Source organism: Epinephelus moara, chromosome 23 (assembly GCF_006386435.1).
Source record: "Epinephelus moara isolate mb chromosome 23, YSFRI_EMoa_1.0, whole genome shotgun sequence".
Lineage (NCBI taxonomy): Eukaryota > Metazoa > Chordata > Actinopteri > Perciformes > Serranidae > Epinephelus > Epinephelus moara.
The window spans coordinates 12,036,946-12,064,772 of NC_065528.1; the positions used below are offsets into that span (position 1 = coordinate 12,036,946).

Here is a 27,827-nt window from a genome sequence, read left to right on the forward strand (position 1 = left end):
CAGACTCGCCCATGGTTTCGTCCTACCGCCGCCATTTTGGACTGTCAGCAGACCGCAGCTGACCCGCTTGCATACAAAAACACACAGACAAACTGAAGTATATTGCTATTAATTATGCTTACAATGCTACTCACCTCGTGATAGCTTGGTCACAGCTGCTTTTTCACGTTTTTGTAAAGCAGAATATAGACTTTAAAAAAAACAAAACGAGGAAAAACGGCCGAGATGGCATCTCTACATATTACATCCACTTATGAGAAGATTAACTTAATTACTCCTTCAAAATCACCCCATAAGCCAATCTACCAAAAAAAATAAAATAAATAAAAATAAAAAAATCAATATTTTAACTAGAAACACATTAATGGCGACGTCACATAGTCAGGAATAAAGATTTATTTAGTTTGTACACTAAGGGGACAGTAATAATAATAATATATAGGCTATTTTAATATGATATATTTTAATGCTAATCAGTTCTGATATAAATGGTCCAAGAGGCCATACAGATATATATATATATATATATATATATATATATATATATATATATATAGGCTATATAACACTTCAAAACTTCCACCTCAGGAGTTCTTACCTGTCGGGATCCTTCAGGAAACGGTGGAAGGCCAGGTGCGGGGTGTTCCACTGGTAGCTGTTGCAGTTAATTGCACTACACTGTTTTCTTTTACTTTTTTTCTCCTCTGTCCTTGACATCTTGCATGTTGTCTGGGCGCAACAGTCCAAGCTCAACAGTCCAAAATGGCGGCAGCGCCCCTAGTAAAAATTCAACGGAGCTTCGCCTCTTGGTATTGCAGCCGCCTGGCTCTCGCGGTTTTATCGCCGTCCACTTTTGTAATACGTCAGAGCAAGTCGGGATGAAGTGGAGACAAAACCATCGCCGGTGATCGAATCTGCGCAGGCCTCGCTCATCTCGAACGAGCCTATTGCTGTGGAGCGATTTACATCTGTGCAAAAAGGCATCCGGGATGCAAACAGAGGAAACTGTAGTTTCAGGAACTATTGTGTGAGAAAGAGAAGTTGAAATTTGGCATTTACGAACACCGGTGAGAAACCTCTCTTAAATATGGAGAATAATAATTCAAATGCTAATTATTAAATATCTTTTTTTGCGTATAAATGTCTTATCACTGTAAGTTATTTGATATATGGCTGCACTTATTTGAGCTTTTCTAATTTTAGGGACCACTCAGAGCAATTTACACGGCTGTTATTCAAAGTGTAATTAGGTAATCATTGACGCACACTTACCCACGGTGCCATTGGAAGCATATTGGGTTAATTTCTCCCCAGATTGATGAGTTAAACATGACACATAGGACAGGACTGATGTTCATGGCTTAGGTCATTTTGACATGAAAACTGCAGGGTCTGGGGATAGAATAGAATAGAAGACTTTATTGTCATTGTACATTGCACAACGAAAATACGTGTAGTACCCTCGGCAAGATAACAACACAATAAAAAGGACAGACTATATAAATATAAAAAGACGTCAGTAAGGTATAAAAATAATAAAGTGCGTGAGAGATATAGCAGCAGTATAATCGTTGGATCGATCTAACATTCCGATTGGTGCATGAGAATTTCACCTCCTGCCACTGTTGGACTGGGAGGGATCTCTTTCTGCCAGGGAGGAGTCTTTGTTGTGGTCAAAGAGCAGCAAGGCAAGTTTCTTTAACTGTGTCAACCTGCACCATTAGGTTTATTTGAGTGTTAAGGACACAATAAATATCACTGGGAAAGCTTGGCCTAGAAGACTCACACCTCAATGAGCATGGATTTGACAACTGAGAGTCACTCCATTCCTCTGAGTGATGGAAACAGCATACCTTTGATAGGACTGGGAACCTATGGGGACCCCCGCAAGGTAAAGCACATAAATTAAAACCTTACTTGCATGTCACAAAAACTATTTCACTTTCACTCTGTGACCACTCACGAGGTGTTTTTCTTTTTTGTCAGACCCCAAAAGGAACTGCATATGAATCTGTCAAATTGGCCATTGAAACCGGATACAGACACATAGATGGGGCTCTGGTCTATTTCAATGAACACGAGGTGGGACAAGCCATACGGGAGAAAATTGCAGATGGAAGTGTGAAGCGAGAGGACATCTTCTACTGTGGGAAGGTTTGTAAAGTTCACTTGTTTGTGTGGGTGGCTGACAGCTGTGTCAGCCTGACCAGGGAACTTTCCCCCACAGCCTACTCCATGGCTACAAAGTGAATGCTACACTTTTGCAACATCTAACAGCTGTTTATCTGCACGGTTTATGCAGTTGTGGAACACATTCCATCCCCCAGAACTGGTTCGACCTGCTTTGGAGAAAACTTTGAAGACGCTGCAGCTGGATTTTGTTGACCTCTATATTGTGGAGATGCCCACAGCCTTTAAGGTATACATGCATTTAATGTCACATTGAAAAGATATTTCTATATTCAAGTTTATCAATACTCATGGCTGTAAATTACTGCCAAAATCATTTCCCCTAACTGGATATTATTGTTTTCTGAAGCCAGGAGATACATTTTACCCCAGAGATGAGAATGGGAAGTACATTTATCATAAGACAGATCTCTGTGCGACTTGGGAGGTGAGATATGTTGACATGCACTTTTACTGATTTGGTAACTCATTTGTGAAGAACACTAACTATAACTTAATAATTTAGAATGAAAACTATTCCTCTTCTTTCCACTAAAGTCTGCACAGCCTTTCATTTACAGCCATATTAGTTTTCAACCTAATGCCTATAGGTCAATGACACATGCAGTAAGAGATAATAACGCTGGCAATTGCTCAAGGTCAGAAACCTCGTTGCTGTATACTTTGTCAGTGTTTATATATAGTGTTGGTTCAAAGTCTAATGTGCAGCTCCCTGGCTGTGTTCTTTACGTTCTGGACAGGCTTTGGAGGCCTGTAAAGATGCCGGGCTGATAAAGTCTCTCGGAGTGTCCAACTTCAACAAGAGACAACTGGAGCTGATCTTCAACAAGCCTGGGCTGAAACACAAGCCTGTGTCAAACCAGGTAAAGACAGGACAATAATACACCCGTGCTCCGGAGATGAGGAAAATCAAAAAATTAAACTTTTGGTTATAGACAGAAAGAAAATGGCTGACAAACACAAGAAAATCCCCCAAGTCAGTGACTTAGTATCATGCTAAACAGATAGAATATGATTACACAAAGGTGTAGAGATGCCTTTAAGAAAACTGGCTTAGCACATAAATAATGACTAAGGAAGAATTCAGTCTATCTCCACCAACTAACCAACACTATTTGTGCTTTTTTCAACACAGATTGAATGCCATCCGTATTTCACTCAGCCAAAGTTGCTCAAGTACTGCCGGCAGAAGGATGTTGTCATCGTGGGATACAGCCCTTTGGGGACATCTAGGGATGCATCCTGGTATGGGAGAGAAATGCCTACTTATTACATTCAGTTAAAGGAACAGTGTGTAGGATTTAGTGACATCTAGCTGTGAGGATTTGAGATTGCAACTCCCTGAACTTCTCCTGTATGGCAGGCGAACACTCCCGGTTGGGATGCCTTCAGTGTTCTTTGTTCAGGAGGGTTTTCAGTGGGTGCTAAATTATCTGAAGAGGTTAGCCTGGCTCCAGACCATAGACCCCGCCCACTCAACTGAGTAGGCTTGCATCTCTGGTCTGGCATACTTCAATGAATTTGCGATTTATCTCGTCCAAACGATGGACGGACCAATGAACGCCGGGGGTCTAGCGATTAGCCAATCAGCGCCACGCTGATGTCAAGCTGTACGCCGGTGGGTAACTGGTGAGGATAGCAACAATGGCGACCGCTACAGATCCTACAGACCACATTAACGATGCTATCGAGGTATTTCGCCACTACTCGCATTAATGGAGGACCAAATTAAGGAAGCTGCTAAACTGGATTTAACGGCGATGCAGCTGGGCGTGCACGACGACGGAGACATTTTAAACGGGCAATGCTCGCTTGTTTTCGGCACCCCCGAGGCATGGATACTAATGGAGTCGTTGATCTCTACTGATTGGTTAGGGAAAAAATCAAATTCCCTCCCCCTTGTAAATCGCCTTCAATGGAAGCCATGTCAGACTGAAGGTTCTGGGAGCTTCAGTCTGACACTCAGGCTATGAAGAGGTCTCTTCATCTCCAAAACAAACAGATCCAGGGGCCATGTTCATAAACTTTCAGAGAATACTCTGAGAGGGCTTTAGCCTAAAAACTTCTAGTAAGGAGTCCTTGCTTAGGAGTGACTTAGGGAAGTTCTGTGAGCAAAGAATAGACAGAAACTTTGAACTTAGTGAGGAGTTCTTGTTGACCCCATTGCTAGATATGATGCATTCTTTTAACAGATGTGATTGGTTGTCACAGACACACCCTTTCGTGAGCCTACAGGGTGTGGACACCCAGTGGAAATGAAATGAACCGCTGACCCTGAAAGTGATCTCATTGTATGTTTAGTCACTCTGCTGATGGAAGGTTGAGACAGACTCAAGTCATCACTCACTGTCATCCAGCTTTTGGAGAATATTTCTTTGACCTCTTTGAGTTTCCACCATTTTCTCCTCTGACTAAGAACCTCGTAAGCCTCTTAAAAGTCCTCCTCCCAACCGTTTTTCACTGTAGGAGCTCTTTTAATGTCTATGATGCTCTGTGAATAACTTTTCCTAGTCCTAGTCTTAACTTCTAAGAAAACGTCACAATTTTAAGAATTTTATTAGAATTCCATCATGAGGAGCAACTTTGTGAATACGACCCCAGGTGATTTAAACTCGTAAAAACAGTGAAAAAAGCAGTGTCATGTTAAAAGAAACTGTTTTTCTGGAGCTGTTTGGCTTGTTGCTACTAACAACGGTGGCGGACGCTTAACTGCAAATTGCCCTATCTAGTGCCAGTGCGTGGTTTGTTTGTTCTGCACTACTGTAGAAAAACAGTGGTGCAACATGGCGGACTCTGTGGACGAGGACCTGCCATGAATGTATAAAGAGAAGTGGATGCAGCGTTGAAAGTGGAGCCTCGTTGATTCCTATGAAATTTCCTCAAGGGTGCATGATGCCAAAAAAGCTACATTTCTGTGGTATGAAATCACCCATATTTTTCACATCATGGGGCTCATACGGCAAGCGTGCTAGAGGCTTACTGCAGCCAAGCAGCAAATTTCTGCCAGCTAAGCGGCTAACATCTGGTTTAGCACTCCGTTAACTTGAATAGTAATAAAAATGTTTGAATCATGTGGCTCTTCCAGATGTTCAGAATGTTATCAGAGGTGAAACAAGTCATTTTGTTGGGGTTGCGATGTTAAAAAATGTATCCACTAATTTACAGATGTCTTTTGACCTGAACGTTATAATTCCACATTTGGCCACCAGCTAAAATTTGCCTCAAAGCCTGGTGCTGTTTCTGGGGCTTGGGACCTGCTCCCTATGTAAATATAAATGGCTCATTCTAAGGCAACAAAGACACGACAATTATTCTTTTTAGGTGATTATACATAAAAGAGAACACATTTACTTTATAATATTCTGTTTCTGCAAATATATCCCTCTAAATCCTTCACACTGGACCTTTAAAGGTGGAGTCTGCAAATCTGGAGAAAGAGATGAACTCAACACCCAAACAAATGCACCCCTCCTGTCAGTGCTCCTTTAGAAGCTTCATCTTACAATCCCTCTCATTCCCACTGCCCTCCTTTTTATACATCCACGGACTTTGCCCTGTGCTGTGCAGTGCCAGTGCTCTGTGAGCTTGTCCAGACCACGTTGTTTGTTTCCTATTGACAAAGCCAGAACTGTGCACTGACACTAAATATTTTTTCAGTGCACACACAGAATGTGCAGCTTGTGACTAATACAAATCATGGTGTTCCAGGCTGTAACTGAAAGCTAGCATTTAAGTGTGTAAAAGTAATTTGGTGTGACGTTGTAAAATGCCAATCATTTCAACAGGGTCAACCTTAAATGCCCCCCATTGTTGGAAGACGAGCTTCTGGCATCAATTGCTAAAAAGTACAACAAGACCACAGCCCAGGTGGCCTTGAGGTTCAACATGCAGAGGGGAGTGGTGGTCATCCCGAAGAGCTTTAACCCTGCACGCATAAAGGAGAACTTTCAGGTTTGTTCGTACACCATCAGTTTGGACTGCTGTGTAAATCCTGCAAAAGGTAACCCTGAAAAACAGGAAGTATCACGTGAAACATGTTGCAATTGGTGTGTTTCTAACACTGCAGATATTCGACTTCTCTCTCTCTGAGGCCGAGATGAAGGCAATTGAAGGACTGAACAAGAATATCCGTTTCGTGGAGCTTCTCATGTGAGTGTACTTCATACTGTCTGAGTGATGTCTTGTTCCTGTCATAAATAAATAATCACTATCTCTCTTTATTGACTCAACAGGTGGTCTGATCACCCAGAGTATCCATTTCATGATGAATACTAGACGCCACAGGTGTCAGGACTTTTATCACAGCTGCCTTGTTCACTTTGGTTTTACAACATTACCTTGGAAGAATTTTGTAGCACTTTTATAATACATTTAATGAAGTATTTCTGATATATGCTTTACTTTATTGATTAATGCAATGTTAATAAAGCAGAGAGTTTTTTTTATAATATTGTGTTTTATTACAAGCCTTTGTGAATGATTTAAGTACAAATAAAAACACTTTTTTGATGCAATTTCAATGGCTTTTCGTCTGAGGTGGAAGTGGAAGATGGCTGTTTTATTGTATAAAACTGTTCTGTTGGTCAGAGACACAAGCAATAATAAAATCACCCATTATTGTTGTAACAAACGGATATTCGTGAAAAAAAAAAGATATTTAATTTGAGCAATAAACTCAATTTATATGACAGATTTGGCTGATTTTTTTCCCCTCGTTGCAGCAAACCCCTGTAGAATCAATGCTGTCTTCATGTGCCGTAGGAAATATTGGAATTATGTAATTGAGAGTAACCCGTCAAAATGGTCCAAAAGGCTGCCAAAATATATTTACAATGTACATCCTTGCTCAAACGTGGAGTATAGATTGCAGGCGCACCAAAAGGGCTATTACAAGTAATGCGACCACATGTTGGTGTTTAATTTCAAAATGCATCCTTGATCACAACCTAAATGTCAGTGTTTAGCCATCATCATTTTACTGATTTATGAATGACGAAATTCCCTTCTCCATCCAGTTCTTCTCATACCATGATTTGTTTGTATACAGTAATATATTCATTATTGCATACTGGTGTATTATGTGGAGTGGAAATGTGATTAAGAGTTTCTAATATAATAAGACCTGCTGGGGAAAAGCGTTTATGCAACCTGCGAACTCGGAAGTATTAAAACAATTCCGAGTGCACTTGAAGGCATCACAACAGCTATCGCAGCTTTGCTAGTTGTAGCTAGCACACTTGCTAATGCGGATACAATACCTTCAGACGACGTTAAATCATACGGAAAGGGACACCTGGTGAAACAAAGCAAAACTTTTGAAGCCCTTTTCTACGTGATTCCGGCTAACTCAATGAAACCATGGCGGACTGTCGTCCTCAGCCGACTTTCTCCGCTAACGTCAATGTTAGCTGCGCAATGAGCAGCGGCAGCTAAGCTGATTTTAGCCGAGTGAAATTAGCTGTATGCTAGTTTTCCGTTGCCTCAAATGCTTCAATGAATGGGGGTTGTGGCACGGAGTGAAGACATCAGTCAACAATGCACGCTCGCTACTACTAGCCTCCTTCCTGTTGTGGTCCAGCTTGACTGGTACTTAAGCTATCAGGTGCTCTAAGAAGTGAACGTGAGGGCGAGTTTATTTAGGGGAGTCTGACGAGCGAGCGTGATTACGTTAGCTAAAGAACATTAGCAGCTAGCCTCGGGAGCTAGCCAGCCGTGGATAACTTTGTTGGAAATGCATCATCACGAAGAAATCATGCACTACCCAGGTACAGAGACGTAGCAGTAGCAATGTTAGCTTGCGTAACATAACCTCACAGCCAACATTGTACCATTGAAGCCGGCGTGTTTTGTATTTACAAACTTCTTTTTTAAACTGACCCTGGCCCAAGACTTGCCTGCAGAGTTTATTTTTGTGAAGTTATCGTCTGAGAGAAGGAATGATGGCGTTTGGGACTAACCCAGCCCTCCGTCCCAGGTAGGGGAGTGGTGGTGAAGACTCCCGGCCTGGCCTGGCCCGCTGTTTACGGATGATGGCAAAACATTGATTACTCACAACTCGCTTGTTGTATGTCTGCACTTGGAAAGCAGATTATGATTCGCCATCGCGACTGGGATGCCCTGTCATTTAATCCATCCGTAATTTAGGAGATTTGAAGGATCACGATGGACACGGAGGAAGTTCCCCAAGACGAAAATTACTGGAAATAGTAACAATGGACTGTTGAGCTCAACTCGGTGCATTTTTTTTTTAAATCACATATTATTTTTAAAGACTGTTTCAGCGGCACCACACCAACATGTCTGCATTTGCTGAGTTCGTCCCCCCTCCTGAATGCCCGGTGTTTGAGCCGAGTTGGGAGGATTTCTCGGATCCTTTAGGATTTATCAACAAGATCCGACCCATTGCAGAGAAAACGGGCATCTGCAAGATCCGACCCCCTGAGGTAAACTCACATATCATTTCAAACATCGAGAAAAACATTGGATTCGTGTCTGCAATGATCTGCCTGTCGTATCCCTACGTAGGTAGTGCTGGTTTATTAGGGCCTACGTGAATTTTACGAGAGGCAACGACATTACTAGTTGCCATTACTCTAACAGAGGTCAAATAAGGCTTAATTTCTTTGCACTCAACTGCCCATATTTTGCCCTCCGTTGACACTGGGTTTCTTTTGCAGCTCAGAAAAGTTTTGGAAAGACATAATAAATTCAACAGTTCCGGTTACAATAAGTTAGAGTCCAGTGATTGTGAGGTTAGCTGCGAAGATGCGACATTGGGCCACATGTAGGCCTGTCCCTCCTGTCAGATTGTAAACCCATGTTTATGCTATTATATACAGTCATATAAGCAACCATTGGAGTGCATTTAAATTGTCTAGGACCTTGAATTGTTAGGGTGTATATGTGGCATGCATTGCATTAATACCCTCTCGAAATAGAATGACATACTTATAATAAGAGCTTTAAATTGGCAGTATTTATGCATAGTTGGTCCTGTCAAAAAGGCTCAACTGCACTTAAAAGACTGCATGAACAGTCATAAACTCTGCTCATGTTCTTTTTCTTGAAAAACACTGATTTCCTCCAAGTTGCAGTGCTGTTGCTGATGTGTTAATATTGTTCTGGGACAAAATACTGACTCTATTTTCTTGTCTATCAGGACTGGCAGCCTCCGTTCGCCTGCGACGTACGCAACTTCCGCTTCACTCCTCGAGTACAAAGACTAAATGAACTTGAGGTGAGTTTGCCAAGAGGATGGATCAGCCATCATAACAACAGTTCTGAGTGAAGGCGTGTCTCAGGCATGTAGGTGTTTTGGATATTATCATAATTACTCTAAAGTTTGATTGACCCATCTGGGAGTAACAAAGAAAACTGTCCAAAAACTGTTCGCTGTGTTAAAGGAATACTTGACCCACAAAATGAGCATTTGTAAATCACTCATGCTGTGTTATTACGAAATTGTGAAGAAAGCTGTGTTTAAATGAACATATTCATTTATTGGTTGATTTGGGACCAAGTTTAACAACAGCAAAAGTAGGTCTGTGTCAAAACGTCTGTTTACAATCTCTCACACAACTTGTGCAGTATAATCCAAGTTTCTTTCACCAGTGAACTGAAAGTGAAACGTGTCTATGCTCTCCTCAAACTAGACTTTATTACTGAGGGTTGTTTTTTTTGTTTTTGTTTTTTAGGAAAAATGCATGTTTTTGGGAAGCACTGAACATACGACTGGATAAATCAGACTTTGATTACACTGCATGAGTTGTGTGAGAGCTTGTAAACAGATGTTTTGATTAATTTTTTGCTGTTGTTAAATGTGGTCCCCAGTATCATGATATTTCAGGGTATTTTTGCAATAATGATATTCTTGACGATATGACAAATTAGGAAAAAAAATATTATTAATTTAATGCAACAAAATCAGTGATATAGTTTTACAGTTTGCCTTCAAACATGCAGTAAAAACGAAACAAAAATGATCTCTCATTTCTTTAGTTTGTGAACAACAACAGTAACTCGGAATGAGATTGAGATTCTGTATACAATATTAATAGTTTAACAACACAAATAACACGTTTAAACAGTTCCCAAATACAAAAATGTAGCCTGGGATCTGTATATACAGTATAAATCAACAGGTGATTTCCTTGTATTGTAGCAAAACCCTAAACGATTGAGTTGTTTTTTTTCCACCTGGACCTTTGTGCTCTGCCATTTCTCCTCTAACCATCACGCTGTAACCTGTGACAGGCTGTAATGATACCACAACTATCGTACAGAGTCACATATATGTAGTTTTTTGTCAAGCTGCCAGCGTCACATAGGTTTACATTACCAAAGGTTTATGACAAAATCAGCAACTCCAATGCGTGCATGGTGATAGAGGAGAGGGAGATGCTGTGCTGCTGCCAGAGGGGCCACTGAATGAGTTCCCTCTGAGCTGTAAGTTGCTTAAAGAGTCTGAGAAGTCTGGGCTGTACATAAAACATTCAGGACGCCAAAGTTTAAGCCACACTACTGAAGCTGCTACTCTTTGTGGAACCACTGTGGAGTAATTCCGCTTCCAGCCATGCTTGTTGTTGCTGTGGGTAGCAGTATGATGTCAATATGTCAGCAAGTCAAAATATTGCATGTATCATGATATGAAATTTTCACATCATATTAAGAATTATACCGGATTATCAGAAACAAGATGATATGACTGATAACTGATATACAGCTAGTCATTTTGTTGGTGAAATACTCCTTTAAGGTGTGCTGTTAATGAACTCATCATTGATAGATGTTCCTCGGGCAGCAGCAGACAATCCAGGCTGTCTCCACCTGCAGTGTCTTCTGTCTTGCACCTGCCGAGATTTGGATGTGCCTGTTTCAAGCCTTCTACTCATTTTTATATTTTTTTTGAAGTATCAAAAGCAAGAGCAGCAGGACAGCTCTAATATGGGAGTTCATACGGTTCACAGTATGGTCGTGTATTTGAGTGCAGCCATTCAAACATAATTTTGCCTGAGGTGTTTCTAATAGCAGAACATGGGGCTCCTGCATTTAGTGTCCTCTCTCCTTTCCCTCCTGCCTGTCCAGGCCCTCACTCGGGTTAGGCTCAACTTTCTGGATCAAATCGCAAAGTTCTGGGAGCTGCAGGGATCCAAGACCCGATTCCCTCATGTGGAGAGGAAGGTTTTGGACCTCTACCAGCTCAGCAAGGTAAAACTACATCTGTTTGGATTTTTTTTATGTGCTGTTGGTTTTGATGTTTATTTTGCTCTTGGCTGTTGAGTGTTGATTTTATTTTTCATGCTGGTGAAAATGCTCATACTGGACACATGTGTGTTTCAGATTGTGTCATCAGAGGGCGGCTTTGAGATGGTGTGTAAAGAGAAGAGGTGGTCCACGGTGGCCAGTCGGATGGGCTTCCCACCCGGAAAAGGCACCGGCTCACTGCTTCGCTCCCATTACGAGAGGATCCTTTATCCATATGAACTCTTCCAGTCTGGGGCCACGCTGACTGTGAGTGGCGCTCATTTAACATAGATAAGCAAATGGTGTGTGTCCACAGGATCCGTCATTACCACACCTCCCACTGCACTCTGTTAGCGCTGCGTTGCTTTTTAAGAGACAGGTTGTCCGTTCCTAATTTGTGTGAAGTTGGATCTAGGCTGCTTAATGCAAATCTGGCACAGCACGACTTGCCACGTCTGGAAACTCCTGCAAAACTTGAACTAACCGTTGTCAGTCTAGAATGAACATAGATTCAGCAAATGACTGGCTCATTTCTTGCTTCAGATGTTTTCAGAAACATGTTCAAAACTTTCTTTCTATGAAGAAAATAGTTGTTATTTGGTATAAGAGAAGTTTCTGAACGAGCCACCATGTTGGTTTGGTTAAAAATTTGGGAACAGACAGCTCACGTACCATGTGGTACGCCCATGAGGCGTCCATTGCTGGGAAGCGGAACGACTCCTTGCATCCAAAAACACCCCTGTGGACATGTACCATAACACAGTTTGTCCATGCTTTATACTGCTGCACAAGAGAATTCAGAAAACCCAGAATGACACCCATCAACATGTAGACACACTGTTGTTGTTAACCTGAATTTATGCATACTCTTGTATACTGTTCTTGGCATTCATCTATCAGGGCATCCAGCGGTTGTATGAGGAAGGAGATGATGGGGAAGAGGTGGATGAGGGAGTTGGTGAAGATGCAACGGAGGAAGAGGAGCAAGATGAGGAGGAGGAGAAGGAGAAAGATGGGGAGGGCGATGCAGTGCAGACGAAAGAGCGGCTTCTGCCTGAGAGACGCTCCAGGCGCCTCAAGTCTGAGGTAAACAAGGAAAAAAAATGTGTGGTGCAAAAATGTGTCATGAAAAATTTTAAAACATCACTGTTAGTTCAGAAATGCATCCTTTTTGTGCTCAGTATTGATTTTTAGTCATTTGCAGGAAGTGTTTTTTTTTTTTCCCAACACTCCATCCTTTGCTTTCCGCATCCCTCTCCAGTCCTTTTTCCCAGCTGCGGCAGGCTCACTCCCCAGAGGCTGTCTAACATTTGGCCTTTTAGCAGGAACGCTCTGTTTTACAAGCTGCTGTTGTTGTGTTTTTCTAGAGGGAAAACAAGGAGCCAAAAGGTCTAAAGATCTTTGGTACAAGTCCCAAGATGGTCGGCTTGGAGATTGTATCAGCTGGTAAGGATTATTTTTGGTTGACCCGTATTTTTTACATGGGGCAGACATTCTGAATCAGCAGTGTTACTGTGAGTATTTCTGTTCTCACACCGGCACTTTTTCTCTTTGGCTTAGATGACGCATTCAACAAGAAGCAGCGTCACCTCAAAGCCCAGGCCTTCGCCATCAAAATGAGACCACGCAAGGAGACCCTGGAGGTCAACTTTGTGAGTGTCAGTTCACTGTGTGTCCCTGATGGTTGATGGTTTGTCGTATCTTGAGTGTGACCATCCCTGTATATTCTGTGGTGTTGATCCCCCAGATCGACCTCTACCTCTGCCTGGTGTGTGGACGGGGCGATGAAGAGGACCGGCTCCTGCTATGTGACGGCTGCGACGACAGCTACCACACCTTCTGCCTGATCCCACCTCTACAGGATGTGCCCAAGGGGGACTGGCGCTGCCCGAAGTGTGTTGCTGAGGTAAGGCATAAATGGCCAATCAAAAGAACCTCAAATGTACAAATGCACATGCAAAAATGAACGGTACTGTCCTGCTTAGGGATTATATTCCTCAAACAACTAGTAAGTTATTAGTTTTCTCATCTGTCTATTACATATTTAACCCTCTTATGTGTAGTGCACATGATGTAAATTCCCAGTGCACTGAATGTGTCGTCCATCTTCCCTCACAGGAGTGCAGTAAGCCCCGGGAGGCATTTGGCTTCGAGCAGGCAGTGAGGGAGTACAGTCTGCAGAGCTTTGGAGAAATGGCTGACCACTTCAAGTCTGACTATTTCAACATGCCTGTTCATGTATGTAAAGTCCACGCAATGAGATAGAGTATTGTTACACATGTGTCCTTCCATCCACTGGCTGTCTCACTTTCAGCTTTAATGATTAGAAGTTAAATGTGCTGCGTTTTTCCGTGCTAAGAGGAGGCAGGGTGATTTTATTATTTCGGCCTTGTGCCCCCAGATGGTCCCCACAGAGCTGGTGGAGAAAGAGTTCTGGCGCCTGGTCAGCAGCATCGAGGAGGACGTCATCGTGGAGTACGGAGCCGACATCAGCTCCAAGGATGTGGGCAGCGGGTTTCCTGTCAGGGACGGTAAAAGGAGGCTGCTGGGAGATGAGGAGGTATGTTTCAAAGAACTTCTCACCCCCATCAAAGAGGTGTTTATTTTTTCACATCTTGTCTTTGAATATGACTATTAATTTTCAACACTTTGAGAATGTGTAACAGGTGCATGTCACATTGAGTTTGAATAAAACCCCAGTTGGTTATTTCTGATATTTTCTATCAGTGCTATATTAAAGTGTCAACTGATAGAGGGCTTGAAGGCTGATATAATGACAAAAGGTTGGAGCAGGGTAAAGCCAGTTATTATAATTAATTACTACTCCATCCCATACTTAAATACTCAAATAAATACATAAATGTATTTATCAGACTGACTGTAATAAATTATATACGATTATGACAGTTCACAGAACGTCCTGTTGGTGCCAACCTCTAATTTATAACTAGTAAAGTACTTTTGATGCAGATTCCCCTGTGACCCAGAGACATTACCTGGGTCATTTTACTTGTCAGACTTCTGTCTAACAAATCTCCCTAAAATATTTTTTCTCTTTTACATGATGGCACTACATTAAGTAAAATCACAACATTTTCCCTTAAATGAAAGAGAGTACTTTGTTCCCTCTCCTGTTAGGAGTATGCCAACTCAGGCTGGAACCTGAATAACATGCCGGTGCTGGAGCAGTCGGTGCTCGCCCACATCAATGTGGACATCTCGGGTATGAAAGTGCCCTGGCTCTATGTGGGCATGTGTTTCTCCTCCTTCTGCTGGCACATCGAGGACCACTGGAGTTATTCCATCAACTTCCTGCATTGGTGAGGCTTAATTACATTTCTAACATATGCATGCTGATGGTAACAAAAATTACTGTATTGAAAGTAAAATTAAAATACTGCTGACAATTAAAAAAGTAAAAATATTGAATCATTCATGCTTATAGAAAAAAACCTCATTCTGTTCAATTTGCGTGTCGACCTGGAAAAGAGCATCAGTATCTTTAATGTTAATGTATTCCTGTGTTCTCCAGGGGTGAGCCGAAGACTTGGTATGGAGTGCCAGCCTCTGCAGCAGAGCAGCTGGAGGCAGTAATGAAAAAGCTGGCTCCAGAGCTGTTTGACTCCCAACCTGACCTTCTCCATCAACTGGTCACCATCATGAACCCCAATATCCTCATGGAGCATGGCGTTCCTGTATGTAGTCTGAGCCATGATGTTATGTGGGGTTGATATCAGCTCTGATCAGATATTGGTCACATGTTGAGTGTTAGTCACATATAGCATGTGCATATCCCCCCCTCAGGTGTACAGGACCAATCAGTGTGCAGGCGAGTTTGTGGTGACCTTCCCCAGAGCCTATCACAGCGGCTTCAACCAGGGCTACAACTTTGCAGAGGCCGTTAACTTCTGCACCGCTGACTGGGTGAGGGGAGAGCAAATACTTCTTCCTTTATGAAAAAAAAAAAAAAAAAAATCTCTGTATAACGTGTGTGTTCATCTTTCACTCAATGCCCCTCTCTAGTTACCTATGGGGCGACAGTGTGTGGCCCATTACCGACGCCTCCACCGCTACTGCGTCTTCTCCCACGAGGAGCTGCTGTGCAAGATGGCCGCCGATCCAGAGAGTCTGGATGTGGAGCTCGCCGCCGCCGTATTCAAGGAAATGGGAGAAATGATAGACGAGGAGACAAAACTCAGACAGGCTGTCCAAGAAATGGTAAAAATCTTCTTTTTTTTTAATTGCATGTAGAAGGTGTGGGTGATTAAGGGTTAGCTGGCTTTGAACCCTTGCCATACCTGTAGTTTAATCAGGGTTCTCACAGGTCCTTGAAAGCCTTGAAAGTTTGTGAGTCTGAAGGGAAAAAATGTTGGCCTTGAAAGTTTTTGAAAATAGACATAACTAGATACGGGTAATTTAACGTGCTTGAATATATACGAACGCAAGTTAACAGTAATTAACCTTGATCCTTGTCTCAAATGCTGTTTTGGGTCTTTGAATTGGAGGAAATTGGGCCTGGAAAGTCCTTGAATTTGATGTTTGAGAACATGTGGGAATCCTGTTTTATATAATTATTAACATCCTCAAATGGCAAGCTTTGTATTTTCAGTATGCTTTGAGATGGCATCATCAGTTCTCTCTCCTCCTCATCCACAGGGGGTGCTGTCCTCAGAGCAGGAGGTGTTTGAACTTCTACCTGACGATGAGCGCCAGTGTTACAAGTGCAAGACAACCTGTTTCCTGTCTGCGCTGACCTGCTCCTGCAGCCCTGAGAGACTGGTCTGTCTCAACCATGCAGCAGATCTCTGCGACTGTCCTCTGGGCAACAAGTGTCTCCGGTGAGAGATCTGACCTTTTATGTATAGTACAGATATGTACAGCACGCCGACGAGAAATCTAATTTATTATGGCCTACATACACCATATTCTGAAGTGGATATCTGCATGGTGTGTTTCAGGTATCGCTATGACCTGGAGGAGTTTCCGTCCATGCTGTATGGGGTGAAGACGCGGGCTCAATCTTATGACACGTGGGCAAAGAGGGTCTCAGAGGCCTTGGCTGCCGACCAGAAAAACAAGAAAGGTTTTAAACTTAAAATACTACAAGATACACACGTTACACATCTCTTTGTGCCATTGCATGATTGTTTTGTATGTCTTTATAGATCTGATTGAGCTCAAGGTTTTGCTGGAGGACGCAGAGGACAGGAAGTATCCCGAGAAATCTTTGTTCCGTCGCCTGAGGGAGATGGTCAAAGAGGCCGAGACCTGCTCCTCTGTTGCTCAGCTGCTGCTCAGCCGCAAACAAAGGCACAGGTCAGTGGACATGAATACAGAAAGCCTTCATGTAATCCCACAGAAAAGAAAAGCAATATGCTTATGACTTTTTTTCCCCATTTTCAATTCAATTCTTTATTTGCTTAGGTTCAAAGATGAACTAAACCATCACTCTTTTGTCCATGTGTGTCTGCAGCAGCCGTCTGCGTTCTGAGAGCGGTCGTAACCGTACCAAACTGACAGTGGATGAGCTCAAAGCCTTCGTGGATCAGCTGTATAGGCTGCCTTGCATCATCAGTCAGGCCCGGCAAGTCAAAGTGAGTACTTTCTATACCTGTGCACTTACCCATGAAATACAGTTCACACCTTCGTCTTTTTCCTTTTCCCTCTTCCTCCTATAAAAGCTTCCACCATGAGTACTGTTGAAAGACTGTTAAAACTTCTTTTCTCTCAATGTGTCACCCCTCATGTCTCCAGGAGTTGCTGGAGAATGTGGAGGACTTCCATGAGCGAGCCCAGGTAGCGTTGTCGGACGAGATGCCCGATTCCTCCAAGCTGCAGGCGCTGCTGGACCTGGGCAGCGGCCTGGATGTGGAGCTGCCGGAGCTGCCCCGACTGAAGCAGGAGCTTCAGCAGGCTCGCTGGCTTGATGAGGTGAGCTCTTAGAACACCCACAACCTGTTTGTGTGGTTTGACGGGAGTTCTTGAAATAGTGTCCTCATATAACACGCGCTTTCCTAATCATATCCCAGGTGCGTGTCACCCTGGCCGAGCCTCACCGCGTCACCCTGGAGCTGATGAAGAGGTTGATAGACTCTGGGGTGGGCCTGGCTCCCCACCACGCCGTGGAGAAGGCCATGGCTGAGCTGCAGGAGATCCTCACTGTCTCTGAGAGGTGGGAGGATAAGGCCCGTGCCTGCCTGCAGGCCAGGTAAGATTGAACGCATACAAATCCAGATTTCATGAGCATGTCTGCACCTCAACTGGTGCTACGCTTGATAATCCCATGCCTGTCTGTCCTCCATAAAACCCCAGACCTCGACACAGCATGGTGACCTTGGAGAGCATTGTGCTGGAAGCGAGGAACATCCCAGCCTACCTTCCTAATATTTTGGCCCTCAGAGAGGCCCTACAGAAGGCCAAGGAGTGGACATCGAAGGTGGAAGCCATTCAGGTACCGTCTGTGTGTACATTACATGATTTGGATGCCCTTCTAACCCATATCGAAAGTAATATGTCTCCTCTTTGCGATCTTTAATTGCTTCTGTGTTTCCCCCTCAAACAGAGTGGCAGTAGCTATGCTTACTTGGAGCAGCTGGAGAGCCTGCTCGCCAGGGGACGCTCCATCCCTGTCCGGCTCGATCCACTTGCCCAGGTGGAGTCACAGGTGGCAGCAGCTCGAGCCTGGAGGGAGAGGACTGCTCGCACCTTTCTCAAAAAGAACTCCACGTACACGCTGCTCCAGGTGGGCCACCATGAAAAACGTTGATTTGAGTTGCCTACTGTAAGCAGAATATAAACTTTTCATATTAATATTTTGTTGCTATCCTGTACGCCTCTTCTTGCAGGTCCTCAGTCCCCGCGTAGACATTGGGGTCTACGGCAACAGCAAGAGCAAGAGGAAACGGGTCAAGGAGCTCATGGAGAAGGAGCGAGGAGGCTTTGACCCCGACACACTGAGCGACCTGGAGGAGAGCCTGGAAGAGGTGCGAGATCCTTCCATCGTCGTTGCAGCCTTCAAAGCCAAAGAGCAGAAAGAAGTAGAGGCCATCCACTCACTCCGCGCTGCCAATTTAGCCAAGATGGCTATGGCCGACCGCATCGAGGAGGTCAAGTTCTGCCTGTGTCGAAAGACGGCCAGCGGCTTCATGTTGCAGTGCGAGCTTTGTAAGGACTGGTTCCACGGAGCGTGCGTGCCTCTGCCTAAGACGGGGTCTCAGAAGAAGCTGGGTGTGGGTTGGCAGAGCAATAGCAAGGACTCCAAATTCCTGTGTCCGCTGTGTCAGCGGTCGAGGAGGCCGAGATTAGAGACCATCCTGTCGCTGCTGGTGTCACTGCAGAAGCTGCCGGTGCGCCTTCCAGAAGGAGAAGCTCTCCAGTGTTTGACAGAGAGGGCAATGAGCTGGCAGGTAATCAACATTACTGATTATAGAATCTCAGTTTACAACCATCACCTGCTGTATTGTGACTATGTAACTATCACCCCAGGACCGAGCGCGTCAAGCTCTGGCCACGGAGGAGCTGTCCTCGGCCCTGGCAAAGCTGTCTGTGCTGAGCCAGCGCATGGTGGAGCAGGCTGCTCGGGAGAAAACTGAGAAGATCATCAATGCAGAGCTGCAGAAAGCTGCTGCCAACCCTGACCTGCAGGTACTTTGGAATTTAACCTCAAATGATTTTACATTGTTCTAATACAGCACAGTGTCAGTGAAACTCAAGGAATCCTGTTTTAAGGTGGGGGCTATAGTTCTTTTGTTGTAGTTTTCTACACAGGCTTTGAATGTAAGTATGGAATACACCAGAAGAGGGCACTAATGTGCAAACATGAAATGGACCACAAGACTGCAGTGAGTCTAAAATGTGAGGAAATAGAGGGAAATACAGGCAACAGATGGCACTTTGATTTCTCATAGATGTAATAAAGCTACAGAACTTTTATTTTTACATATTTTAATTACCCCTTTGAATGTTTCAGGCAAAGCATTTGCTTTTTTTATTCAGCATCATGCTGTTTTAGATTTTAAGGAAAAGGAAATGCACGTGTGCTTTTTCAGTATAGTGCTGTTGTGAACCTGACAACCAATGCCAGGCACTGTGGGACTGAAACCCTTTTGTTTATTTCTAAGACTCTGAGCTTGATCATTTTAAAAGGACTATATACACAGATTATATAAACATATTAAAAACAGTGCCACTGAATACAATCTTTTATTTTATCTTATTCCATTTTGATAGAATATAATTCTGGGGAAAACGCTTTTCTGGATCAAAAAGCTTAGAACAGAATCATTCCTATACAAATGTAGTAATTCCCTTAAAATAATCAAGTAGTCTGCGTACAGTATTTATCTTGGGTTTACTCCCTTGGTACTTTGCCTCACAGTAATCTGTCTTCTTCAAGCTGGCTAACTGAGACTGGTGCTGCACACTGAAATCATGACAGGAAAAAGACAGTCACTTTTTCTCAATGAAAGACATAATTTCCTCCAAGTTTCTGACAAACTGCCAAAAACGAGCCCTCAAGATGCAGCAGAAACGTGGTTCTCACGCTTGAGTAGTTTATTAAGACAACAAGAAACAGTCAGGGCTGCTAGTGATGGAGACAGAAAACAAACGTGCAGCTGGAAAACCTCTGTGGTTGAAGCAGCTGTATGTTCCTGTCCGTCCTCAGGGCCACATCCAGACTTTCCAGCAGTCAGGTTTCAGCCGAGCTGCGTCGCCTCGCCAGTCTATGGACTACGATGACGAGGAGACGGACTCAGACGAGGACATCAGGGAGACTTACGGTTATGACATGAAGGTATGTGGGGCAAGTGTTATTATTTAAGACACCTATAAGCAAGCAGGGTTTTATTTATTTTTTTCTAATTCCCCTGTGTTGGTGTCTGCTTTGTTGCAGGACCCAGGCGAGGTGAAGCCCTACCTGTTCTGTGATGAGGAGATTCCTGTTAAGTCTGAGGAGGTGGTCAGTCACATGTGGCCGACTGCCACACCCTCCTTCTGCGCTGAACACGCCTACTCCTCAGCCTCCAAGTCCTGCGTGCAAAGTGAGCCACGTTTACTTACTATGATTACTCATGTTGATTTGAGTCTTACTAGTAGTGAGTCTACTGGTAAGACTCATTTTAATCACACTCCTCTGAGAGGTTCCAGTTTTGTTTGTGCCTCTGAAATAAGTGCTTTCATCATCTCATACTCAACATGTTTACATTTCAGACCTGGGCACGCCCAGAAAGCAGCCCAGAAAGACCCCTCTGGTACCTCGCAGCCTGGAGCCGCCAGTGCTGGAGCTGTCCCCGCAGGCGAAGGCCCAGCTGGAGGAGCTGATGATGCTGGGAGACCTGCTGGAGGTGTCCCTGGATGAGACCCAGCACATCTGGAGGATCCTGCAGGCCACGCACCCTCCCTCTGAGGAGAGATTCTTGCAGGTCATGGAGGTAGGGAGGTCGTCCATTATGCAACTTCATTACGCAGCTGGACCCCATGGCATAGACTTAACACTGGGTTTGAATAAATTGCTCTGATTGGTTTGTGAATAGATGAACAGATACAGGTCAAATTAGGGAAACCATGCTGGTAAGAAGTACACAATCACAAATAGAATTCTCTTTTCATCTTCCTTTTCTACAGCCTGATGACTCTCTCATGGAGAAGCCTCTGAAGCTCAAGCTGAAGGACTCAGAGAAGAAGAGGAAACGGAAGTTAGAAAGAGCCGAGCACCACCACATGCTGATGGCTGCTGCTGCCGCTGCCGGCGGGGCTTCAGCAATGGGCGAAATGCGACCGGCCAAGTCCAAAGAGCTGAAAAGGGTGGGTCTGGAACTGGGTCTAGGGGGCAAACCCAAGAAGAAGAAACTCAAGCTCAACCTTGAGAAGAACCGGGAGATGAAGCAACTGGCCAAACGGTTAGCCAAGGAGGAGAAGGAGAGGAAAAGAAAGGAGAAAGCAGCAGCCAAGGCGGAGGCTATCAGAGAGGGGCTGGAGAAGAGGAAGGAGAAGAAGATCCTTGACATTCCCTCGAAGTATGACTGGTCCGGGGCTGAGGACTCAAACGACGAGAACGCAGTGTGCGCTGCCAAGAACTGCCAGAGACCATGTAAAGACAAGGTGAGGACCCCAACATTGCTGTGTTTCAATACCTGTGAAAAAAGATTTTCCTGAGTTTTGTGGTTTGATAATGAAACATGTCTCTTCCCACAAATATGTTTCAGCACATGAGATTTGAGATTGTGTAGTAAAGAGGATGTGTTGCAGTAAAAGAGGCACACGGGGGGAATCGTAGATGAATGATAAACACAGCTACAGTTTAGCAATTAACAGAGGTCAGAGATGACCATATGACTGTGCACCTTGTCAAAACTCAAAGTTCTGTATGTTTCATATATAATTTTCAAAATTCACATTAAAAGCCATGTATTTACAAGGGTTATGAACAAATTACACGTGATGACTGATATTACCATATTGACATTTTAGCTACATCATTCAAAATCACATAGTAAAACTGTTATACTCCATGATGTCCCACTGAGGCGAGAACTGCTTCAATTGATTACTTACATTTTTGAGTAATTCTCCAATTACATTCTTGATTAAAGGTGCAGTCAGTGATTATAATCCAATATACTTTTTTGTCAAATTCAGCAAATATTTTCTCCAGTGTTTGTTTGCTGAATAAAAATCTGGTGTTCATACACAGATCTGGCTCTATAAATGGGAAACAAACAAACACAACCCTATGCTGGCTAATCTCCCTCTTTGATGTCCTCGTCCACGAGGAGCAGAGCTATGTCTTGATAGTTATGAAACAAAAATGAAATCTTGAGGAGCACTGACAAGGGTTGTACTTGTTTGGACGCTGAGTTCAGTCTTTCTCAAGAACCGCAGACTCTTATATTGTTTGGCCTATAGAATGTCAGAACAAGTGAAAAAAGCCTCATCATAGGTTTTCAAAGCCCAAAATGATGTCTTCAAATGCCTTACTCTGTCCAACCAACAGTCCAAAATCCAAATATATTTGCAGAATATATATTTGCTTGAAAATTAAAATAAAAAATAAAAGTTGCCAATTTGATTATTTTTGTCAAACAACTAATCAGTTTATCAGTTGTATTAGCACCAGTCAAAATTTCAAAATATTTCTAAGCGATGTGCATTGTTAAAATCCGTGTAAAATATGCAAATAAACACTTTTACAAATATTTCTCAGCCATGTCAGATATTACACTGACACAACTGAGCTAACTTCCTCTTGTAATCATTCACATTTAGACATGACAATTATGAAATGCAGATTCTCATTATGAGAAACTGGGGCTGGACTTTAGCATTGACTTTTCACACAGACCCTTGTATTGAAATTTTTATATCAAAAGACCAGTATAGGCTGAGATGTCTCACACCTGGGAGATTAATGTAATGATTAGATGTGTGTCCACACAAGTTATCTTTATGTTTAGAGGCCTAGTAGGCCTGATTTTTCCCTTTCTTTTTTAAAGTACAACTTACATAGAGGCCTTGGCAATATGGCCTATAAAAGATATCACAATATTTAAGGCTCTATCATAAACTGAACTACTGTCTGAACTACTACAAAACTACAAAATGAACTACTGTTACAGTGAAGTTAAATAAAGTAGCTAAGTGTTATATAATGAAGTTAAAATACTGTTATAAAAAAGGTAAATAAACGACTACAATAAATTTAGAGTAGCTACTATTTATTAAAGTTAAACGAATATTGTTGTAAAGAAGCAAAATAAGATACTGTTATACTTAAGTTAAATAAGGCTCTTTTACAATAAAGTTAACCCTCCGGTCCCCCTTATAAAAAATCACACCTGTCCCCTTCGGGACGTTTTTCGTCCTTGTTGAAAAACAACCATAAAAATATTAAATATTAATATTTTATTAATAGTAATATATTATTACTTTTTTTTTTAACCCTTTATATGCCATTTTCTTTACATGAAGTCACTGTTACTTTTATGAAAAAAAACATGAATTATGAATTACTTTCTATATAATAAATGTTGGATGGAATTTTTTTTTTCTAATTATCACAGTCTGGGGAATGATTAATAACAACACCAATTTTGATGCATTATTTTTTTTTTTGTGCAGTTTCAATTTTTCAATAAACACCGGCATCCATATCAACACTAACCTAGCATTTATTTTAATTTTTATTTATTTTATTTTTTTTGCAACAATGGCTCCCAAACCACAATAATGAAAACATAGAAGAAAAATACAGGCAATTTTACTGCTTATTATTTAGTGTGTGATTGCTCTGCTGGGGAAGCAGGAGAAAATGTATGATTCAGCTGGATTTTAGTAAAAACTTCCATTTTAATCCCCTAACTCTGGAATGCATGACTAATATAATCAAATTCATGTTTCTACGTTGCCATGAGGATGTGATGAACAAATACGGAATTTATGGTTTTACATTTAGCTATATTTTCACATAGGGATTTGACATTGTGTATTTTGAGTCCATGTACACACACGCACACAAACTAATATTGCAGTATTTTTATACAGACCACACTGTCACATCCTTATGAGCACAGCAAGACCATTTTTTGATCTACTCTGCATTTGCCCACCCTGTTAGGGGCCTATAGTGCTTCAAGTGCCAAACCAGGAATTGTATTGAAGAGACAGCAGGGCCCCAAAAATGGAAATTGGCCCCATCTGTTTTTTTTTTTGTTTTGTTTTTTTTTACCATTCTTGGGTCTCTCTAACCAACCTGACTGCCAGGGATAGAAAAAAAATCACGTTTTTTTTTACGTACATTGAAGGGGAATCAAAAAATGACGTTTTAATGGGTTTCAATGGGGACGGATTTCGTCCGAGAGGGCGAGGTGTCGTAAAAGGTTGCCATTTGTGTATTTTAGGCCTGATTTAGGAGCGGCTTTAAAATTTCAAAATATCACCAAAAATAAGGTTTCTGACCAAATGTCACGCTATATGCATGAACACAGCCAAAGTTATCAAAAAATAAAAACTGAAAAATGACTGAAAAGGACGTTTTCCGTCCGAGTGGGACCGGATGGTTAAACAAAGTACTGTTATGATAAAGTTAAAGTTTTGTTATTACAAAGTGAAATAAAGAGCTGTTAATAGTATTAATAAAATCAATCAAAGCAGAACCGCTGGTGCTTTTATTCTGAAAGATCCAGCTGATCTTGGGCAGGAAGTGCAGGTGTTTTTGCTGTGATCTTGAAGCTTCCAGATAGATGTTAGCAGCCGTTATAGCGTCGCCATTAAACGTGAGGATTTATTCTCTATCTCCTTTAACTTTAGCTTATATTGGAGTTATGCTATGTAGCGTGTGAAACAGGGTATGGTGAATGTGCTAGGAAAGGTAGTATCGTATCTGTATATCTGTATAGTTAAGCCTTGCCATAATAGCTTATCATAGGGCTTACGCCAGTCCTTTCTCTAGAGCACAAATTTCTTGTGTTTATTTGAACAAACAAAGCTGTGAGTGGGAACAAACTATAAGCTCTCCAGTTCATATATTATTTTATTTGCAAGTCATACTAGTGCTCCATGGTCACAAAATGCGACTAAATGGTTGCGGTCTTGAGCCCTGCACATACAAAAACAAGTGCTCAGCTGCTCACGCACTATTGGTCAAGAGAGTGGTCTGGATGGGCGACAAAGTGCGTGTGATGTAATCATATTTGTATGTCTTTTTGTGTCTGTGAGAGGAAGAGAACTTAAATACCAAAGCAAGTCTCATGCTGATGGCTTAAAAAAATGATGTGACAGTTTCAACTTGGGTGGAAAAAGCCAAGATACATCAAGTATAGTCGATATATCACCCAGCCCCTACTTTCATGTTCGGCATTTTTTGTCATAAAAATGTCCGTTAAGTTGTGAGCACTGCTCCCACCAGCAGTCCCGTCATAGAAGTTCCTCAGGCTTGATACAGCTTTTCATTCTGCATTGTGAAGTCCTCTCTATTGCAGACTGACCAAATGAAAACAGACATGATGCTGTCTTAAAGTGTAGCTGTTCTTGGACAGTGCCATGCTGTTTGTCCTCTGAGATGTTGACCTTGTCAGTTAGATACTCCTTGACCCTCTGTAACAACATCCCTGCTTCGCTTAGAAAGGCAGTCAATTCTGGTTGATATCACAGGAGGTTGGCAAACCATCGAAAACCTACAGACACCCAGGTGTCTCCCGGTGGATGACACAGGTCTTTTTTTGTTTTCCTGAGTTAATAACAAACACTTTTCAAAATGAACATCATGGAACTTTATTGAATATCAACAGCTGATAACAGCACTGGAACACCTTAAAGAGAGTTACACATAACGTATTAACAGGAGACACCGATGTGGTCATTTTCGGGAAATGACTTTGCAGACAAAGACTGTCCGCAAAGTTAACCAGTGGCCAGTCTCCTTCACCTGTGTGTCCCACAGGGCAGCCAGTCAGAGCAGAGGAACGGGGAGGCTCGCAGCTCTGTGGGTGGAGGAGAGGTGATGAAATGATGAAGGTGCTGCTCTGAGCTAGGCTGACTGCACCTGAAGTCTGGAGCTCTAGTACATTAGATCAATCACACAATGAGTGACTTGTAGCTTTCACATGAACTGTTAGAAATTACACAGGAAAAATGTTTTTCCTGAATTTTCTTTTGTCACTGCCAAGGTTTGTTTTTTTTGTTTTCAATAATTGTCACAATGCTTCCTGGGTGTTACCTCTCTTAATCTTTACTCACATGTCTGCCTGTGTGTGTGTGTGTGTGTGTGTGTGTGTGTCTCCAGGTGGACTGGGCAGTGCGACGGAGGCTGCGACGAGTGGTTCCACCAGGTGTGCGTGGGCGTTTCCTGCGAAATGGCCGAGAACGAGGACTACATCTGCATGGACTGCTCCCGGAAGGCCGCAGGGGTGAGCGGCGGAGGAGGTGGGATCACCGTGGAGGAGGTGGCAGAGGAGAGTGTGGTCGTGCTGTCGACTTCGATGTGCGGCGTGCAGAGTCTGCCGGCGGCATCCGTCGTGGCCTCGTGGTCTCACACGTCCTCGGCCTCTCATCTAAACCCAGCAGCGTCACATCAGCAGCAGCAGCAGCAGCAGCAGCAGCAGCAAGAGCCTCAGCAGGGCAGTTAGCGCTTAAAAACCAGCCGAGGACTGAGTTTGAGTACTCGCACAATGAACATGACACAAGAGCTAGTGTCCAGGCTAGTGTTTCAACCTCTCAACCTGTAAGACTGTACAGCATCTGAGGGACAGAACAGCCCTTTACGAACGAGCTTGGAGCGTCTCTGCAACTGCCTGGATTAAAGAGCACAAGACAGAGAAGAGTCCTGCTGTTACCGTGTGGTTTCAGCACAGTGCTCTTGGAGCGCTAAGATCTGTTGAAAGGTTGTTAGTAAACACACAAGACGTAGTGCTCCTACAACAGTCTTAGGTCTAGAAACATCCACCAGCTACTTCCTGGTCCTCCCGTGAACAATAACAAGTCATCGGTACACTAATATACAGTCACAACCCACTTACTCCAGCTGTCGTATTCAGTGCTAACAGGCAAGTAAACAAATGTGTCCCCAGTGGTGTTTTACTGGACCTCCTGATCCGCTCCCCTCTGCCCTCCGCCCTCCGCCTGGCCCGTCAGACAGTAACATCTCAATATGTAGGACTCCAGACTAGGAAACACAAATGGTTGTATTGTAGTGGAATTATTTATAATGTACATACTTTTAAGCAATTAAACAAATGGATTGTGGCTTTTTTTTGTTTTGTTTTCTCACCTTTAATAAACTATTCCTAGTCAAATGATTGACAATAATTGTGATGTTTTTTTTCTATTTGTTAATTTATGTTTTTTTTTTATTATTATTATTTATTTATTTATTTATTCATTATTTTCACAGAAGCCCTGAGAGGCAAGTGAGATTTTTTTCTGGTGATAATTTTTATTTTTTATTATTTATTTATTTATTTTAAACAAGGTATTTTTTATTGATAATTCAGTAAAGAAATATGGAGTATTACAAACAAACACAGAACCAGTAAGGGGGAAATAAGAGACAACTCCACCCACCCAAGCCAGACCAATCAAAGGAGGCAAGATTTTTTTTTTTTTTAAAGGGATCTTAAAAAAAAAGATATAAAATAAAAGAAAATTAAGAAAAGGAGAAATTATGACAATTTTTTTAATTATTATTATTTTTCCACATCTGTAAAAACAAGTAAGATATAACTTGGTTGGTAATGGTTTCCACAGATAAAAAAGAAAAATTCCCCCCCCCCAAAATTTTCAACCATTTCTACAGATTTTTTAGACTATTAGAAAAAAAATTCTAACTTGTCTCACAGGGCTTCCGTAGTTTTTAATTTCAACATTTTTACACAAGTGTATATAGGAATTAAAAAATAGCA

General features: G+C 42.5%; 2 protein-coding genes across 2 annotated transcripts; both read left to right on the forward strand.

Annotated features, from left to right (window-relative positions):
• The first annotated feature begins 886 nt into the window (after positions 1-886).
• On the forward strand, positions 887-6,704 carry LOC126385043 (aldo-keto reductase family 1 member D1-like). The gene is made up of 10 exons (XM_050036550.1): positions 887-1,067; positions 1,725-1,891; positions 1,987-2,154; positions 2,303-2,419; positions 2,540-2,617; positions 2,931-3,053; positions 3,326-3,435; positions 5,976-6,141; positions 6,257-6,339; positions 6,423-6,704. The coding sequence occupies exons 2-10, from the start codon at positions 1,793-1,795 to the stop codon at positions 6,463-6,465; spliced, it is 987 nt and encodes a 328-aa protein (XP_049892507.1). The 5' UTR covers positions 887-1,067; positions 1,725-1,792; the 3' UTR covers positions 6,466-6,704.
• A 788-nt stretch (positions 6,705-7,492) lies between these two features.
• On the forward strand, positions 7,493-27,234 carry kdm5a (lysine (K)-specific demethylase 5A). The gene is given in 30 exon segments (XM_050036551.1): positions 7,493-8,633; positions 9,350-9,427; positions 11,275-11,397; positions 11,530-11,700; positions 12,334-12,519; positions 12,801-12,879; positions 12,994-13,085; positions 13,181-13,339; positions 13,552-13,671; positions 13,835-13,993; positions 14,572-14,753; positions 14,966-15,128; positions 15,238-15,357; positions 15,457-15,651; positions 16,090-16,271; positions 16,392-16,516; positions 16,599-16,749; positions 16,907-17,027; positions 17,188-17,364; positions 17,463-17,641; positions 17,746-17,884; positions 17,996-18,175; positions 18,279-18,839; positions 18,919-19,077; positions 20,099-20,227; positions 20,327-20,474; positions 20,644-20,864; positions 21,058-21,534; positions 26,213-26,220; positions 26,222-27,234. Coding segments are annotated over 30 exon segments (5,265 nt in total). The 5' UTR covers positions 7,493-8,486; the 3' UTR covers positions 26,556-27,234.
• Positions 27,235-27,827: the final 593 nt, after the last annotated feature.

Bases quoted from the DNA above. Each gene is read 5' to 3' on its own strand.
- LOC126385043 (XM_050036550.1), top strand. From the start codon at position 1,793: ATGAGCATGGATTTGACAACTGAGAGTCACTCCATTCCTCTGAGTGAT. The intron at 3,054-3,325 runs GTAAAGACAGGA...TTTTCAACACAG, and splicing joins ACAAGCCTGTGTCAAACCAG to ATTGAATGCCATCCGTATTT. The intron at 6,142-6,256 runs GTTTGTTCGTAC...CTAACACTGCAG, and splicing joins GCATAAAGGAGAACTTTCAG to ATATTCGACTTCTCTCTCTC.